This window comes from Falco cherrug, chromosome 2, assembly GCF_023634085.1.
Source record: "Falco cherrug isolate bFalChe1 chromosome 2, bFalChe1.pri, whole genome shotgun sequence".
Lineage (NCBI taxonomy): Eukaryota > Metazoa > Chordata > Aves > Falconiformes > Falconidae > Falco > Falco cherrug.
Window position 1 is genome coordinate 63,734,031 of NC_073698.1, and position 17,097 is coordinate 63,751,127.

General features: G+C 47.7%; 1 protein-coding gene and 1 long non-coding RNA gene across 4 annotated transcripts in view; one reads left to right on the forward strand and one right to left on the reverse strand.

Annotated features, from left to right (window-relative positions):
- The window catches only part of CARS2 (cysteinyl-tRNA synthetase 2, mitochondrial), a 37,750-nt gene extending 29,152 nt beyond the window's left edge, over positions 1-8,598 (reverse strand). The window contains exons 1-5 of one of the 3 annotated variants that reach the window (XM_055702782.1): positions 8,330-8,598; positions 8,180-8,230; positions 4,021-4,138; positions 1,286-1,357; positions 484-589 (exon numbers count right to left, since the gene is read on the reverse strand). In XM_055702782.1, coding sequence (XP_055558757.1) covers positions 484-589; positions 1,286-1,357; positions 4,021-4,138; positions 8,180-8,230; positions 8,330-8,538 — 556 coding nt within the window. In that variant the 5' untranslated portion in view covers positions 8,539-8,598. The remainder of the gene's footprint in view (positions 1-483; positions 590-1,285; positions 1,358-4,020; positions 4,139-8,179; positions 8,231-8,329) is intronic. The other 2 variants (XM_055702781.1, XM_055702780.1) reach the window with 2 other exon arrangements.
- An 85-nt stretch (positions 8,599-8,683) lies between these two features.
- Positions 8,684-10,798, forward strand: LOC129735412 (uncharacterized). Its single transcript, XR_008731005.1, has 2 exons — positions 8,684-8,834; positions 9,382-10,798. It is a non-coding gene; the product is annotated as an uncharacterized LOC129735412 (long non-coding RNA).
- Positions 10,799-17,097: the final 6,299 nt, after the last annotated feature.

Genomic DNA, 17,097 nt, shown 5'->3' on the forward strand with positions numbered 1-17,097 from the left:
CCTGCCCAAGCACAATCAGCAATCCCCTCCAGCAGCGCAGCCTGCTGCTACTCCAGTTATAATGCACTCGAATCCTTCTACCACCACCACCTCTGCTTAAAAAAAAAAAAAAAAATCCACATATTGTGCCTCACAAGCACATCTTTTACAGCACATAGGAGATACCCACCTCCTGCTTAGAGCTAAGAGGTTCCCCCAGCTCCCTTGTAGAAGCCAGGCTAGGACTTCCCCACAGCAGCTTAGATGGCAGTTCATTACAGTAAACTATTATATTAAATAACAAGCTACATCTAACATAGAAATTGAGTAATAGTTGTTCTGCCCACCCATGTCATCACAAACGAGTTGCTCACACCCTGTCTGTTAATCAACAGAAGGAAAGCCTGGCACAGGGTATCTCATTTGATCACAAAACAGGATTATTAAGAGCGCCAATTTCCTGTACATGTGCTGAACAAGGAGTTGCCTTACTAGAAGTCTCACCTTGCGAGGTTGCGTAAGCTTGTCCGCAAGCAATTATTTTTTTTATAAAGGAAATTATATGAGGAATATTGTCAGTCACTCTCATATATACTGTAGGAGGAAGGACCTTAAACAAAGAAAGAGTAACATCTCGTTACCTGCATGAAACACACTGCTTACAAGTTCTTTCACCCTAAGAAACCAACTGTAAAGAACATTCTCCTCAAATTTATCTTTAAAAACAAATAAATTGCAAGTATCATAAAAAGTTCATAGGCAGAATTTAAGAAATGAACTGAACATTCTCCTCAAATTTATCTTTAAAAACAAATAAATTGCAAGTATCATAAAAAGTTCATAGGCAGAATTTAAGATAATACACAAAAAAAAGGAAGTTAAACTTGTTCATTCTAAACCAGGGGTCCTCAAACTTTTTAACCAGGGGGCCGGCGCGCGGATGCAGTGGCAGGCAGTCATCTGCGGCTGCTTGGTTTCCCCACCAACCCCCGGCGGGGGGTGGGGGGTGGGGGGGGGGTGGGCAGGGGCTTCTGTAAATACTGGGGGCTGGACTGAGGACCCTGGGGAGCCATAGTTTGAGGACCCCTGTTCTAAAGCTATGGTTTTCTTCTCCCTCCATTTCCTTACTCAAAAGGTGTGCAGTATCTTTCCAGAAGAACAAAAAAGTACATCAGTACTCAGTTTCCAGGCAATGCTTCAACACACAAGCAATTTATTTTTTCAGATCATCCTGTCAAAATCAGATTCCTTGCCAAAATACATTACTTTAAAATACTCTTAAATTTGGAAGCTTGAATATCTGTACCTTTAAGGCAGCCATATCTTGTTTGAAGTCATCTTCATAAATACGAGCAAGAGCTAATGGCGATATATTCATCTGAAAGAGAGAAGCAGATTAGTAAATCATAAATCAAAGTAATAATATAAAATATTGCAATCTTCTATCAGACAGTTAGTAGCTAATTGGAAGACTTACAAAGCCCCCAAGGTAAAGAATCAGAAAGGCTTATTAATCTAACATTGATGTGGAGGAGATATAAGCTATAAATAACTTTAAAGTAGTATATCATTTACACTTCTGAATTACCAAAATATTAATACCCATCTTTTAAGAGAAAGCAACCCAAGATTAAAATAAACTCCTTCCTTCTCTCATTATTTTCCTCTTGAGAGGGTCTTCCATTTCCAGAGACAAGATAGACTACAGTACACAGGACATGAAATTCATTTAACTTACTGGCAGGGGACACAGATACCACCTAAATGTCAGGAAGACAGATCAGACACTTGCAGGATGAGACAAGGTATTAATTTTCAGTGATTAAGAAAAATAAGCTATTGCAGCTGATCACAGTTATTTGTAGATCTCTGTACAATCAGGGGAAATGAACTGAAATTCAGTCCCACGCTTCATCAAGTGTGGCGCTTCTCAGGCACCTTCTCCATATTTCTCGTTCACGGGGCAATGGACAGGAACAGGGATGCTCACAGAGCTAACAAGAAAGTGCAGCCCAAAAGGAAAGAGACAACTTGCATGTGGCAAGATACTTGTTCTCAAATATTCAGAAGCCGTCAGAGCTTGAAAGATGTATGACAGCAAAACCTGCCCTAGCAAGCAAAACCATGATATCAAAGTGTTTCAAACGTGAGCTTTTACATCTTCTCTGAGGAGTACACAACATACTCAGTCTCTCCAGTTTGCAGGTAACTGAATCATTAGCAAAATAAATCCAGTTTCAACACCTCCAATTCATTACTGGAACATCTTTAAGGGATCTGATTTTTGGAGCGCTGGTGGGTACCACTATTTGGACAAGCTCCTGGACAAGGCAGGAGTTCTGGTGAAGACAGACTAGATGCTCATCCAGCAATGAAATGAGGAAGATGCTCAGCACCGAGAAATGAAGGCATACTCCTGCCTACAGACCAGAAAGAGTGCTCTTCCAGACCCTAGCAACTGCACTCATCTCCCCAGACAGCTCAGCTGCTTTTTCCATCAACAGAAACACAAAGGTGCTTATAGGAGGAAGGTGGGGAAATTCCTCCCGTTGAGATGGATGTTCAACACACACAGACACTCATCTCTCTCTCTCTCTCTCTCAAAGGACCACTGAGGGCAGGCAGCATGCTCATCATAGACTAGATACACAACTTCCAGGTTTTCTCTAGATGAAACCCACTAGAGGGTGGAGAACAAGCTTAGGCACATTGATCCTACCACTGTAACACTTCAGGTACAGAGGTCCCAACAAAACCAAGCTACTGAGGTAGAGGCCTTGGCCGCCCAAACAAAGTGTACAGAGCAGAGCAGGCATGAAAGAGACTAAAAAGCCATGGAAAGATTACTTTGTAAGACCAAAGGATACAGATAATGAACACAAATTCTTTAAAACATTGTGCCGTTTCCGCCTCCTCAAACATAATCTCCGTAATGTTCTGACAATAAGGAAAAATTCTAAAATTCACAGACAGACTTATAATGCCTGGGGGTTACAATTTTTTAAGATAGCCTACTGCCTTAGCAAACTGCAAGTAAATGGACTAGAAGACCACACAGGCATTTCTACAGGAGCAGCGTGCTTCTATTTGTTTGAATGCAGTACCCTATATTTAACTGTAGTAGTAACTGTTTACTTAAAGATTAAATAAAAAAAGTGACAGCCATCAAATTCTCTGGCTCCAAGAAACTAGCTTAAAGCTTGCAACTGCAATTTGATCCAACACATTCATTTATGATCCAGCAGACATAAGTTACAGCTTCTAAAAACAAAAAAAAAAAATCAAAATGTAGAATAAGCCACAGAAAACATTCTTAGCATTTCAGGGTCCAAAAAGCATTTAAATTAAAAAGAAAGAAAAAAAGAAAATAATTGGAATAATCACTCACCAAGCTCAGCTGGTTAAAAAGGTCCGATTAAAATGCAACTGAGAACCACTTACAGCCCCAGTTTCACCACTTTACCCCTACACTCAATGTCAACTTTCACCTAGGTGACAAACTCAAACGAGACTGACAGCTGATGTTGCAGCTAGATGGTGCTCGGCACCTTTCAGGAACCGCCCTCGGCCTTGCGGGTAGCAAGGCCACATCTCGGCAGCCCACAAGGCTTCTCCAGAACTCAGCCAGAAGCCTCCTGGTTGCTAAGTTCTGGGATGCTTTTGGGATAAGACACCCTTCACTCTGCTGCGGATTCACCCTGGCTTTTTGTTCGCCGCTGGCCTCGCAGGCAGGAGGACCCCAGCCGTGGGTGCTGTAACACAGCCCGCCCTGCCTGTCACCCTCACACAGCTCTGCGCCCCTTTACCTCCACATGGCTCCTGATGCCCAGCCTCCCAGGCTCCTGGCCCCACTACAGCCATGCCAGGGACCAGAAATCTCCACATTTATTAATACTTATTAAACATTTAATAATACTTACTAAAACAGACAAAACTCAACAACAAACCAACCAAACAAAAACAAACCTAGGTTAACTTTCCTATGTAAGTAGCTGTAGAAAATACCAAAAGTTTGGGTCAGAGACTGCAGCAAACACCTACCTCATTGGCTCTTTTTATTATCTTGTCATCTATGTCTGTGATCCCCATCACCATGATAACTTCAATTCCAAAGAACCTAGTCATTATCCTTCGAATTATATCAAACCTAACATAGGAGCTGGAAAAGAAAAAAAAAAAAAGTGATCTTTTAAACATCCAGTAGTAAGAATAAACTTTAAAAGAACCAACAGCACTAACAGGCACAGGGACAATCTAAATACTCCCAACACTTGCAATGAAAAGGTCTTCAGTGCATAAAGTGCTTTTCCAGAACCAGTTAACACCTGCACAAAAGGCAAGCAAATATCCCTTGAACTGGCCTACCCTCTTCTGGCATTAGTGACACATTACATCAATTGTCTGAGTTTTCTTTTGTTGCATCTCTTTATTCAAGCACCAAAGTGTGTTGGAAGCTACAAGCGAGCCAGGAGACCCTCTCAAAGGGATGAAGACACACAGATCAGATATTCTTGAACTACATCACTCAGGCTTCATATATTCTAACAGGTTTTCAAAAGCCACAGGGCAGAAGAAGAGGGAGAAATAAAACAGGGTTCAAATGAACTTTTCTTAGGGCTGAGTAACTACAGCTACCAGCCACTGATAAACTATTTCATTCATACACCACCACAGATCTTTTCTGATAGCAAAGGAGAGCTGCTCTGTGGGTTATTTTCTTTTATCTACGCTTAAGAATAAATTCTCAAGATTATTCAGGCTCTTTGTCACAAAACATAGTATTTAATGCTGATAGACTGGCATACCCACAAGCTGTACAGGGCTGTGGCAGACCCTTCTGCTTGCCGACTCCCCATTTGTAAGTCTCAAAACACACTCTGACTGAGTAAAACTCAATTATTAGATGAGATATTAGAAGGTGACTAGAGCTCCAGGTCTGTCCTGTAAGGAGATAAGAATCCTCTGCCTTTGCTGGCTTTGGAGAAAACAGAGCCCAAAAGGAGACCCGCAGACCTACAGGCTTCCACTTCACCTCCATGAGCTGCAACTCCTGTGGCTGTCAGAGCAAAGATGTGTAAGCAGATACTGGAAACGGATTTGCATCCTTCCCCTTAGCTGCAGGACCAGGTGGCATTAAGGTTAAGATTTACGGATGTGTAGTATCTTAATGAAGAAAAACACTTTTTGTTGTTGCTCACACTACACCCATGTTGAAAAAGGCTTTTTGAAAGCCTTGCTGCCAGGGAGATAGTTCTTAATGAATACCAGCTCACCGGGAGTACGGTTCATCTAATGTGGTGACATGATACCATAAGAATATTACATTTGTCTTTGGACCCCGTTCAGAGCAACAATGGCAGCATCAAAAGCTTGATATTAGATTCAACAGCCCTGCAGTCGTAGTTCCCAGAGCAGACACAAATTTCACACTGCTTCTTTTCCTCTAATCTTCCAACTGAATTGATGGAAGAAACACTGCAAGAGCCAGAGCACATCTCCTGACACCTCAGAAAGCAGGGTCCTTACCACCTCAGGACTGAAAAGAAAAAAAAAAAGGCAGTCAAAATCAGAGGGGTGGCAGAACAGGCACAGGAGACTGAATGAAATCTTTCTTGCCTGGTTTTACTCTTATTTCCAAGCATTGAGCCAGGAACCTGGATGCCAACTAGGCTGCAGCTCATACTGGCACGATCAAGACCAGCCTCAGAACTGAGGGGAAAAAGATGGCATTATCTACCAGTCTGATTTTTATTTTCTGTGTAGGATGAGGTTTGGTTGTTGTATTGAGGCATACAGAGCACCTGTTTTGAAGACTGGAAGCACAACATACTACAGAAAGTTGGATTATTTAGAGAAATAAAAAAAAAAAAATCTTTGTAGAGGGGAAGGAGGAGGGGAGAAAAATAATAATGCTACTATTTTCAAATTCCTCTCAAGAATCTGAAGTTCATTTCTGCATTATTACCTGCCATGTTTGCCGCAAGGCAAATGAGAGAAGGAGGGGAAAAAGGAATTCTAGTGATACTATATTGCAAGAGTACAACAAAATGATGGTATTTTACAAGAGTGACATGGTAACAACAGCCACCACTCCACCTGACTTCATGCTTTTTCCGAGCGCATCTCCATCAGCAGCATGCATTTCAGCTGCACCTACCAAAGCTCTATAGTTGGACGTAGCTACTGGGGTTAAAAAAAAAAAAAAAAAAACCCAAAACAAAAATACCCACCACAAGTTAAAAAAATAATAATATATAAAATCAAGAGCACTCCACCATCCTGAACAAATTGGGTGAGCAACAGCTTGCCAACACTTACATGTGCAAGACTACAGACACTGGGAAGGAACAGCCAACTCCTCACACACTGGAGGGTTTAACTGATCAGAAAAGAGAGAGGAAGGTCTTCAGCGGAACAACACGTGAAGGTGCTAAAGAGGCAGCAGAAAGAGTATAAACAAGGCTACTTATCTGCACAATACACCACTCCAAAGGCAATATTCAGCCCTAACTATGCTTTCTTAAATCAGTAAGTGAAGAGGTTAAACCCAGGTAGCACAGACGTATGGCAAACCTCTCCACATCAGGAAAGCTTGAAATTGCTGGTTTAGACATGGGATAAGAAGAGATGGGTAAGAGAACAGGCAGAGCAAGCAAGGCCTTCCTATTCCCTCCTTTGATCAAAAGAGCCTAAAGGCAGAACACAGAGATCCACTGACAAAAGCAGACATCCAAAAGCCACAGAGAGCTGCGAGACCAAGAGACAAAATTCTTCACCTCTACAAACATTGCGTTCTAGATCCACTACACCACTTCGGACAGGTGCACATCTGCAATTCCCTCTTCTGTTACACGTCAGGGAAGATAGGCTCTACCATACTAGAGAACCTCAAATGAGTGACAAACCCGAGGAATTTATTACCATCTTTTTATACAGATGTTCTCAAGTAATGACTTGAAATTGTATTTATTTCAAGGTAAACTGTAACATACTCTGTATTACAACAACTGTAGATTTAAATACAGTAATTGTGTATTTAACCTTCTTTTTTTAAAGTTCCCCTAAGGGTACTAAGTACAAACAAAAAAACTCAAAATACAGATTTTTTGATTTTTAAATCACCAGTAAAAAGCTAGCTTAGTTTTCTGCTATGACTGGACAAAAGCAAGGAGGACACCACTACATGCACACAACAGTATAGCAGCGTTTAAGGAGAGGCTGCCAACAACAGTTTTTACATGACTGGTATTTTAAAACTTCCCTCTTACAGAAAGAAGGAGCAGTTGTGCAGCACTGTGACAGCTCAGCATTGAGCAAAACTCATCACAAGTTTCTGAATGGAAACAGGACCAGAAGCTATGAAATTCACACAGACAGCATTACCTGAGGAAGCCCCCTGCTCTTCCAGGGAGCCCAATGCTCCTTGTTCTTTTAAGAATGAGGAGCGAGGAGCTGCTGCGCTGCTGCAGCCGCCCTGCACCTTCGCCTCCGGCACGTCATCCTGACACCACCGGCTGCACCCAAAGCACTTTTCCAAAGTTACTTACAATGAAGCTGGTTTATTATTGTAATTATCCTAATGACCTACAGAAAAAATGCTGTGCTGTTCTGGGGTTTATTTAAACACAGTAAGCCACTGCAGAGTTACTATGCAAAAAGGCCTTCAAGCTACCCAGCCTTTTGCAGATTTAAGAACAGATGCGTTAACCTGGCTGTTAACCTTAAAAGCATCTTTTTAATGCTCAGCACTGAATGGCTTTTCCTTGGTGCCGACACGGCGTCCAAATCACATCCGAGGAAAACTACGCTTTTGCACAGAGAGGTGGCCCTGCCCCTGGACCCCAAGCCCCCTGGGTCTGTGACCTGGCACAGCTCACCCTACCAAGCCGAAAAGCCCACGTTCCTAATGCTTCCCATCCCCCCGTTTTGTCGCTGTGTGGTGCGAGCTGCACCGACAGCCCCTTCCTGAGGCCGCGACAAAAAAAAAAAAATATTAAATAAGCATATATACATATATAACCAGCACGGGTTTCCCCCCTCGCACGGGGCCGGAGGCGAAGCGCCAGCGCCCCCGCAGCGGGGCCCGCCACCAGCCGGGACACGGGCTGCCGCCGCAGCCGGACGCCCCGCACCGCCGCCGGGCCCACGCAGGACGCGACACGCGCAAGCGCCCCCCGAGCGTGACTCGGGACGGACTCACCTGGCGTGCCCGAGGTGTGCGCGGTCGTACACCGTCGGCCCGCAGCTGTACCTGCGGAGAGGGGAGGCAAAGGCACCCGTCACGGCCAGCCCGGCCCCCGCCGCCCGCTCCCCCCGCCCGCCCGCCCGCCCGCCCGCTGCGGGGCGCTACCAGGTCGCCACTCCTTCCGTGCCCAGCACGAGCGGCTCCTTGCTCCGGCTCCGGCTGTTGTAAGCCACGATCCCGCTGTCCCGCCCCGCCGGCGGCACCCACCGCCGCCGCTCCGCCGCGCTGTAACGCCGCGGCGCGCCCGCCTTGCCCGTCCCGGGGCCGGGGCCGCACCGCCGGGCCGCCGCCACCGCGCCGCGTAGCATGGCCATGGCCACGGCCACAGCCCCGGGCCGCGGGCGGGGACACGGGGGCTCCGCCTCCCCGCGGGGAGGGGCGAGGTGAGCGGGCACAACCCGCCGCGCCTGTCACCGCGACAGCCGCGCCGCCTGTGCCGGCTGACAGCGTGCGAGCGGGGTAGCTACAGCCCGAGCGGCAGGAAGAGGCGGGGCCGGCGGGCAGGGGGCGCGGCCGGGCCGCCACCGCCTCTCGCCGGGCCGCGGGGTCACCTCTGCGGCCGCCCCCCGCCCGGCCCGGCCCGGCCTAGCGTTCCTCGGCGCGGACCTCGGTGAGTCGGGCGGGCTGGGGAGCCCGGGGCCGGGGCCGGGCGGCGCACCCCCCGCTTGGATCCGGCCGAAGAGCGCGTACCCAGCCCGGTGCTGCGGCGCGGCGGCAGCGCGGTGGGTTGTGGCGCGGCGTTTGCGGGCTGCGAGCGGAGGTTTAACGCAGCCGTGTCGAGTCGATCCGGTCAAACGCGGGGGACGAATCCGTTGTACGCCGCCTATCAGCGCGGGGAGCGGCGGGCAGCCTGTTAGCTCCTGGGAGAAAAGCGTGGTGTGACATTCCTAGGCTGGGCTTAATACATCGCAGTCTCAAAAACCTCTCCCGCGCCTCCCTTGCCCCGCGCGCCCCTGTGAAGCCCTGCCCGGCCTGGGCGGTCTCAAAACTGAGTGACCTGCGGCCGGCGCTCGGTGCGGTACCCTGGGCTTTAGCCGGCTGATGCCAAGGAAGGGCCGCTTCCTTCCCGGAGTCAGGACAAGCGAAGGGTGTGTGTTTTCTGGTGATGATTCTCTCATCTCGTTGTGGATTTCTTTTTCTTTCTTTCTTTCTTTCAGAGCGTACCGAGGAAACGGAGCTTAGCTGGCTGCAGTGCCTTGATCCACTTGGGAAACTAGAGTGAATAGCAGTATAATGGACCAGGCGTAATGGTGCCAACAGTCTTCTTTAACTAGCGTCTTGTTTCCAAAAGTAACTGCCAGCGGGTACCAAGGAAACATGTGAGAACTCTATAAGCATATATAATATTTTCCCAGCTAGTGTCTCCCAGCTTCCCAGCTTCAGACCAGATGACATCCTCAGCTGAATGCTTTGGAGTTCTCCCTGCTCCCCTCCCCGCCCCCCAGTTTTTTTACCTTCCCTCTACCGTTAATTTCCCTGGCCTCTGTGAATACACATCAACTCCAGCCTTTGGCAAGGAGTACCGCAGGTGTGCTGCCATTTTTAGGAAGCATCCTCTTGGCCTGTGTTGAAGTTGAAGCCCTTTAGCTCCAGTTGCAGCCACCCTTGCTCTTGTATGAGAAGAGAGAGCGAACCATTGGTTCCAGCGCGTGCTGTCTGCCCTGACTGTCCTCCTCCATACAAGCCTCTACGCAGGCTGTTCAGAGGAGAGCCTTTTCAGGTCTCCCAGACCACTGTGTTACTCACCTGCTAAAGGATCTTGTTGGCCTTTGGGAGGAAGGTGATACTGAGTGATCGCAGCGTGACTGGATGCTGCAGGGAACAGGTCTGCCTGTGGTGAGCTGCCTCACAGAAGTCCTTGCATTGTTTCCTCTTCTGTCTGCCAGGGACAGGTTTGATAGATTTTTCTCATATGTAATATGATCATTTTAAATAATTGCTTTTATGTAATAATAGATGCCCATCTACATCTTGCTTCATTTTAGAGAGTATCTGATACAAAGCCCTTTTTTTTTTTTCTTAATACGCACTTTCAACAATATTTTTCATTTAACAGTCATAACTTTTTGGTTAGACAAGAAACCTGTTTAATGGGCTTGCTAATTTGAGACTAGCTAGGATAAAACTGAAGATACCGTCCAATAACCTCTGTAAATGTTTGCTTCCTATATTTCTCAGGAAGCGTCACAAACCAATTATTTCAGTTTCCATAGTGAGACGGTCTTGATGTCTTTGCCGTTCAACACATACCCTGTTAAGAGTTGTCATTAACTCTGTTGTCTCCTTTGTTCTGTACAATGCCGAGCACTTTGACAGAGTCCAAATCAATGCCAAGTAACAAGGGATGTTTTTTAGCCTTAATTCCAGGTTTAGCTATCATGGATGAAACTGCCAACAGATCAGAAGAATGTAAGACCTTTTTCTTTCCCTGGTGGTTTCAGAAGGCTTAGTGCCTGTGCTATCGAGACTAGCTTTTAGGATTTAGTCCAGAAACCTCTATGTCCTACTATAAAACATGATTTTCTGAAGGTAGGAAAGGAATTCCTTAATGCCTGAAATAAACAGTTAACATCATTCACACTTGAGATTTTTTTTTTTATGCAGTAGAAGAAATTCAATGGAATGGTGGAAGGTATTCTACAAGTACTGTAAAAAAATATAATCTCAAAAGAAAAGCAATACTAATCCTGATGGATTAGAAGCATAAATTCATTATTTAAAAAATACCAACATTCTCAGAAACAATCGGTCTGTGGCTGTGGGCACACCTCTCCTGACACCTATAAATACCTGCCTTCCTGATATACTTATTCCTGGCCTGAGACATGTGGAATGAGACAATAGTCATCTACCAGAGAGGCAGAATAGCGGCAAAGGATTTTCTGCCTCCATCACAAGATTCATCTTTCTTCCACCTGGAGTAGAAGATGCCTTCAAAGGTTGCCAGCAGCTGGTACACCTGATCAATGCTCGGCCTGAGCCTGCTGTAATCCTGCTACTTCTTTATTTTCTGCTGAATGGCTAGCAGGAGATGCAGTCTGCAGAGTGGTACATCTCAGTCAGAATCCCACTGAGGTGTGTCTGCCTGAGCTTCAGGTAAACTTGTTTCAAGGGGACACCCATGTATTTGATATTGTCAGGCCATCTTCTCACTTTTTCTTAGGAGCCGTTAAGGCTAAAACTTGCTTCTTTTTTAAAGAAAAACTGGAGCTTACTAAGGCAAAGAGGTGACTCGTGAATGCCCTAGAATGGATTTATGTATTTTCTGTCCCTTTATCTGCATGTGCAAGAAGGCACTCTTTCCGGGCTGGGCTTGATCCAAAGAGAAAATCTGGTAGAAGCACAGCTGTGTGTGCTCACCACCAGAGGCTCTGCAACACCTTTGTGGTGGGCAGGGAAGGTCTCTGGGGGCTCTGGCTCACCTGGCTCCTCCTGTATTTTCCAGCTTCCAGTCCCAGGACTACTTAAAAGATATGTCCCCAGAAGTAAGATCAATGGGCAAATCCCAGAGCATGTTTTGTAAGTAAATAAATGAAAGTTAAGCTAAAAATTCATTTTTTCCTTCCTCTTTATTATTAAGAGATACATGCTTTGTAAGGTTTTACAGCTTTCCCCCTATTATTAAAGGTGTTGCATTTTTCTTCTAAAGAATTAAACCACACCATCTTAGAATTGTTGACAGAGCAGGAAGGCTGCATTTGTTGTGTTATCAAAAGCACGTTTCCAGTATCTGTGGCTCTTCTTGTCAGATTCTAGTTCAGGAACCTGACAAGGAAGCTGACCCTGAGAAAATAAGGGAGGAAAAAGTGTTGTAAGGACAAACTACAAACCAAAAGCGAAGATGAGCTAAATCCACCACAGGGGACTGACTTTCTCTTGGCACTCCATAGTGGTCTGCAATAACAGACACATTTTGACTTTTACAAAACCTAGGTGCTTATCAGCTTGTCTAAGAATCTCGTTTAATTTTTAAAAGGAGGATAAAAATTGTCTCAAGCTTATCACAAATGCTTGAGTCAGAAATACTGTAAATGTTGAGTGGCCATTCTCCCAAATAATCACAAAATAAGGAGTATGTTTTCTGAAAGAGAAATCACGTTGAGATACCTATTCTAAAAGTGTGATTCTGGGGAAATGAAATAAAACTGCAAAAGAAATTTAATTGGTGGACATGAAGAACAAAATAAACTTTCCCGCTCTTATCAAAAGCCTCATAGACTGGACCCTGCGTTTTCAACACCATCTACTATTGTTCAAACAACCTGCCCATCAGCTGCTCTAACAAATGCTGCCCGTTTTTCATCAGAAGTGTTTATGTATGCACCGCAGTCTACAGAAACGAGCCTGAGGGTCGGTATCAATTCAGTCAGGGCTCAGATCAGTGTCTTTGTCAGTGGTTACCAACTGTTGAGGTGTCTCTCTTGAACTCACTGTGGGAACGTGCAGCCCATGGAATAAGCTCCCTTTGATATGCATGCTGGAACAACTCAGATGTACTTCTGCCTTGGCCCTGTACTGCAATGCACAGTTACTAGTTCCAGTCAGAATTTTTCGATCACCTATAATGCCAGTGCTGTTTAAGCTCACTAGGTGCAGCTGGTGCAAGAAAAGGGATGGCAGCAGCCAGAAAACAGGTGTGAAAAGAGGCAGTGAGTGCAACAGGCTCAGGGCAAGCTGAGGGACAGATGAGGAGCTGTATCCAGTGAAACAGATGTTTTCTTAAGTAGGACCTGACTTTTTTAAAAAAAAAAAAAAAAAAAAAGATAAGAAGTTTAGAATGGCAGGCCTATGTTAGGTAAGTGTTTGGAAAGTTCTTGAGCCTTTATGGGAAACAGAAAAAGGATAAACTCAGCTAGATCTGTTTTCCAGATTTTAGAAGCCATTAATCCCACATAATTGCCAATATCAACAGGTAACTTTCTGGCCCAAATATCTGTAAATAGTATACACTGTCTACTGCACAGACAGTGCATATTGCATGAAAGTGTGAAATAGGACTTGGCTGCTGGTCTCCGTACTTGCAAACCTCAGCTCTGCTCATCTTGCATGTTAACCTCTTGCTGTTCTGTTAAAAAAAAAACCCACCATATGTAACTGTAGAAGGGAAGGATTAAGTTATTAAGTCGTGCAGAAACAGCAACTCCTTAGGAGGAGTAAGTAATCTGATTCGTCTGTACCTATAAAGTGTAACGACTAATGATCAGAAGACACTGTCTTTTCTAATAGACACACAGCTGAAGTGATTACATAGTATTTCATACAGCAGTACTGAACCAAGGCAGAGAAAGAGAAAGGAGGTAGCCAAAATTCCTTGTACCAACTATCCTCATACATATTCAGCGTCTGCATTTGTGGAACATATTTGGAGGTTTGGGATTTTATGCTGCTCATATTAAGAATTTTGAACTTTATGCTGATGAGCTGGGATAACTAGAATATGTATATGTTATATGAAATAATTTTATATAATATTATAGATGTATACATAATATGTATGTTACACAGTAGTTGTGTAAGTTGTTGATCTGGTTATAGGTTCCCTTGATTCCCATTGCTGGGAATTTAGATCTTTAATAAGGTAACAGCTTCGAGGAACTTTTGAAAACCCCAGAGATTTGGGTTTCTAAACAGGAAAGATGTACTGTAATCAGAACAAAGGGGCATGGGAACAGAAGGAGAAGAGTTAGAATCTGTCCTCCTGTAAAGAGAAGAAAATGGAGCCCACAGCTTGCTTTCTTGTTTTGATAATTTGATAATTTTGATAAATGACAGTCATTCCCCATGCTTCTACTTGTGAGTGCTCCACAAGTGAGTAAGAAATGGGCCCCTGGTATGTAAAAAAAAGAACTGAAACTCCATTCAGAATCTCCCATCTCTCTCCTACTGCAGTTGAGAGGCAGGAGGCCAAAATAAAAAGAAAGCAGATGAGGAAGAAAAGGAGAGATGGGCAATGGGCATTACCTCCAAATATTCCAAAACTTTCCAACCTGGAGATGTGCATGTATACCTGATTTCTGCACACACACACACCCACCTCCTGCAGCTTTCCAAAATGATGGCTGACATGCTGCCTAGAGGGGGTGCAGAAAATAGGTATTTCTGGGTACAAGTATATTTGATTACAGCACTACACAAAGCACTGAGAATCTCTGAGAACGGTGAAAGGGGACCTTCAGAGCATATACCCGATGCATTCTCAGGTGAGCTCAGTCCCATTCTTTCCCTAGGACTTGTGCAATGTCCTGTGATGTTTGTTTTTCAGTCACTCTTCTGGCAACATGAGAGGCTAACAGAGGAAGATCTAGTAGACAGCACTTTTAAGAGGCAGATGATACCAAGCTCTCTGTCCTCAGTGCATCCAAGCCTAACAATACTTTTGAGCAAATCACAGAAGCCTATCAGGCCACAACTACACTTGAAAGTGGTACCTTTCTTTTTGAGGGACAGAAATTCTTGTTTAGTGAATTAGCAGGTACTTTTACAAACCGATTTCTTATTAGTATGTGTAATTACTACTGTGTGTCTAGAACGGTGGTTAACATTTTTGCAAGAATGACTTTCTGGAACTCATTTGAATTCTTTTCAGATGTCTTGCCTCTACTGAGTCATAATTAATAGCTTGGGTTCTTATACTAGCCAGGGGACTAACTACCTTCAATTGCAGACAGTGGCTCAGCTTCTTCAAGGCAAGAGTGAAACAGGCTATAACTACCCAGGTGGTGCCAAAAATTTAGAATAGGTGTTCCCAGGCTAGCACTGCCATTGCACAAGTCGTTCTCGATGCCACTGTAAACCAGAGTGCACAGCTCGAGAAACACTGGCTTGGAGCTCTGCCTGGATGTTGTAGTACTCACCATAATTTACATACATAAGATCTCAGGTTTTCGAGGTTTACATGGGCATGTACAGCAACTCATGGAAACGGAAAATGAGGGGAAGAAAAGAACAGAACTTCCAGGTATCTTCAGAAAAATGAGCAAGTGCCTTCTGAAACCTGCCTGAAGCGGTGGGGCAGGGTCAGTTCAAAATAGGTTTAGTCTATGGTATCATCTCCGCTCCTCAGAAGCATTTCAGAGGCTGGCTCCCACTGGATACTGGAGGGATTGGTAAAGAGTTGTCTGCACTCCCCTGAAAACCCCACTCTGGGCGTTCACACACCAAGCTGATGACAGTAGCAGAAATACTCAAAGGGGGTTAAGATGCTGAGGTCCTTAGTCAGGCTGTCGCTCCCCCTGCTCCCTACGAGCAGCAGAACATCACCGCCTTAATAAACAGCGACTGTACCAGCAGGTCTGAGCGTTTAGGAATGATGAGTCAGTCTCCCCTAAATTAGGGGATTGCCGGTGACGTTTTTGTTTTTTAAAAAGACAACTGAGGCAGAAAGCTTGCGTTGGTTTGCTTCGCTGCGGGCGAGGTAGGTTTTCCAGGCCCGCCTTCCCCGCCCGACACCGCCGACCCTGGCGGAGCTGGGTGCCCGAGGCTCCGGGCACAGCCCGAGCAGAAGCGCCGGGTACAGGCGAGCGCTTCTCCCCAGCGAGGGGCCGGGTACGCCCCGCGCTCGGGCAACGCCGCTTTGCCCCGGCGGCCGCAGCCCGCCCTGCGCGGCCCCGCGGGCGGGACTGGGCCGCCGCCACCGCCCCCCAGCACCGCCCTTCAAGCCCGGCCCGCCTCCCGCCGGCTGAGCGCGGCGCCGGGGACCGCAGCCCCTGTGCTCGCCGGGGCGGGGAAGCGGGGCGGGCAGAGGAGGGTCCCCCGGCCCTGCCACCGCCCCTCGCCCCGCGAGGCGTGCCTGCTGCCGCCCCGGCGGGGGTGAAGCGGTCGGACCTGGCAGCCCCGGGGGGCTCGGATGAGCCCGGGGCGGGGTCTGACCTCCCCGCGCCTCCCAGACCGGCGCGCTGCCGGCCGGCCCGCTGCGGGTTACGACCGGCCACGGCAGCAACTTGAGGGAACAAAGGCAGGCCGCCCCCGGCGAGCCCCGGCCGCGGGAAAGGCGACCGGCAGCGGGGTGCTTCCTGGCGGCCCCCGGGCCAGCCCGGGGGGGAGAGCTCGAGTGGCACAGGGCTGCACACGGCGCCCCTTCTCCTCCTCCCCGGAGGCACTCAGCCGCCGCCGCCGGGCTCCTCCGCTAACGCAACGCCAAGCGCCCAGCTCCGGCCGCGCCGCTCACCCTTCCCTCACCACCGCGCGGGGGAGGGGGCCCGCGCGCATGCGCCGCCACCCGGGGGCCGCTGGGAAACGTAGTCGAGAGCCGTTTAGCAACGGCTCCATTTTCTCCTCGCGCCGCGGGGAGCGCGCACGCGCGCGCCCGCCCTCTCCCCTCCCCTCCCCCCGCCCGTTACCGCCCCTTCTGCCGCGACCGGTATCCCGGGCGGCGTTGTCACAGCGGCGCCCGCCCTCCCGGCGAGGATTGGCCGAGGGCGCTGCGGGGCGGAAAGCGAGAGAAGAGGTGATTGGCTGGGGCAGGTGTCAACCGCTGAGGGGATGATTGATGCCGTTGCCCGCTGAGGAGGGAGGTAGCGTTTCTGCTCAGCGTCCGGCGGCGCGCCGGGTGCAGCGCTGGCCCCCGAAGCGGGGTGGCGGCGCAGGCACTGCCGTGGCGTCGCATGGTTCTCAGTGCCCCTCTCTTCCCTGTACCTCCTAGGAAAGCCCTCGGAGCCGCTCCTTTCTGGGGCGAGCGCGGCCTCCGCCACCAGTTCGCAGAAGGCGAGAGACTCCTCCAAAGTCCGTGCCCTGCCGCAAAAGCATCCAACTTGCCCCGCTCGCAGGCGCCGGCAGCCCGCCGGCCGCCACTCTCCCCGCAGCCTCCCCGCGGGCCGCTCTCTCCGCAGCGGCCGCGCAACTTCACCGGAGCCTCCGCCTTCCCCCCCCCGCCT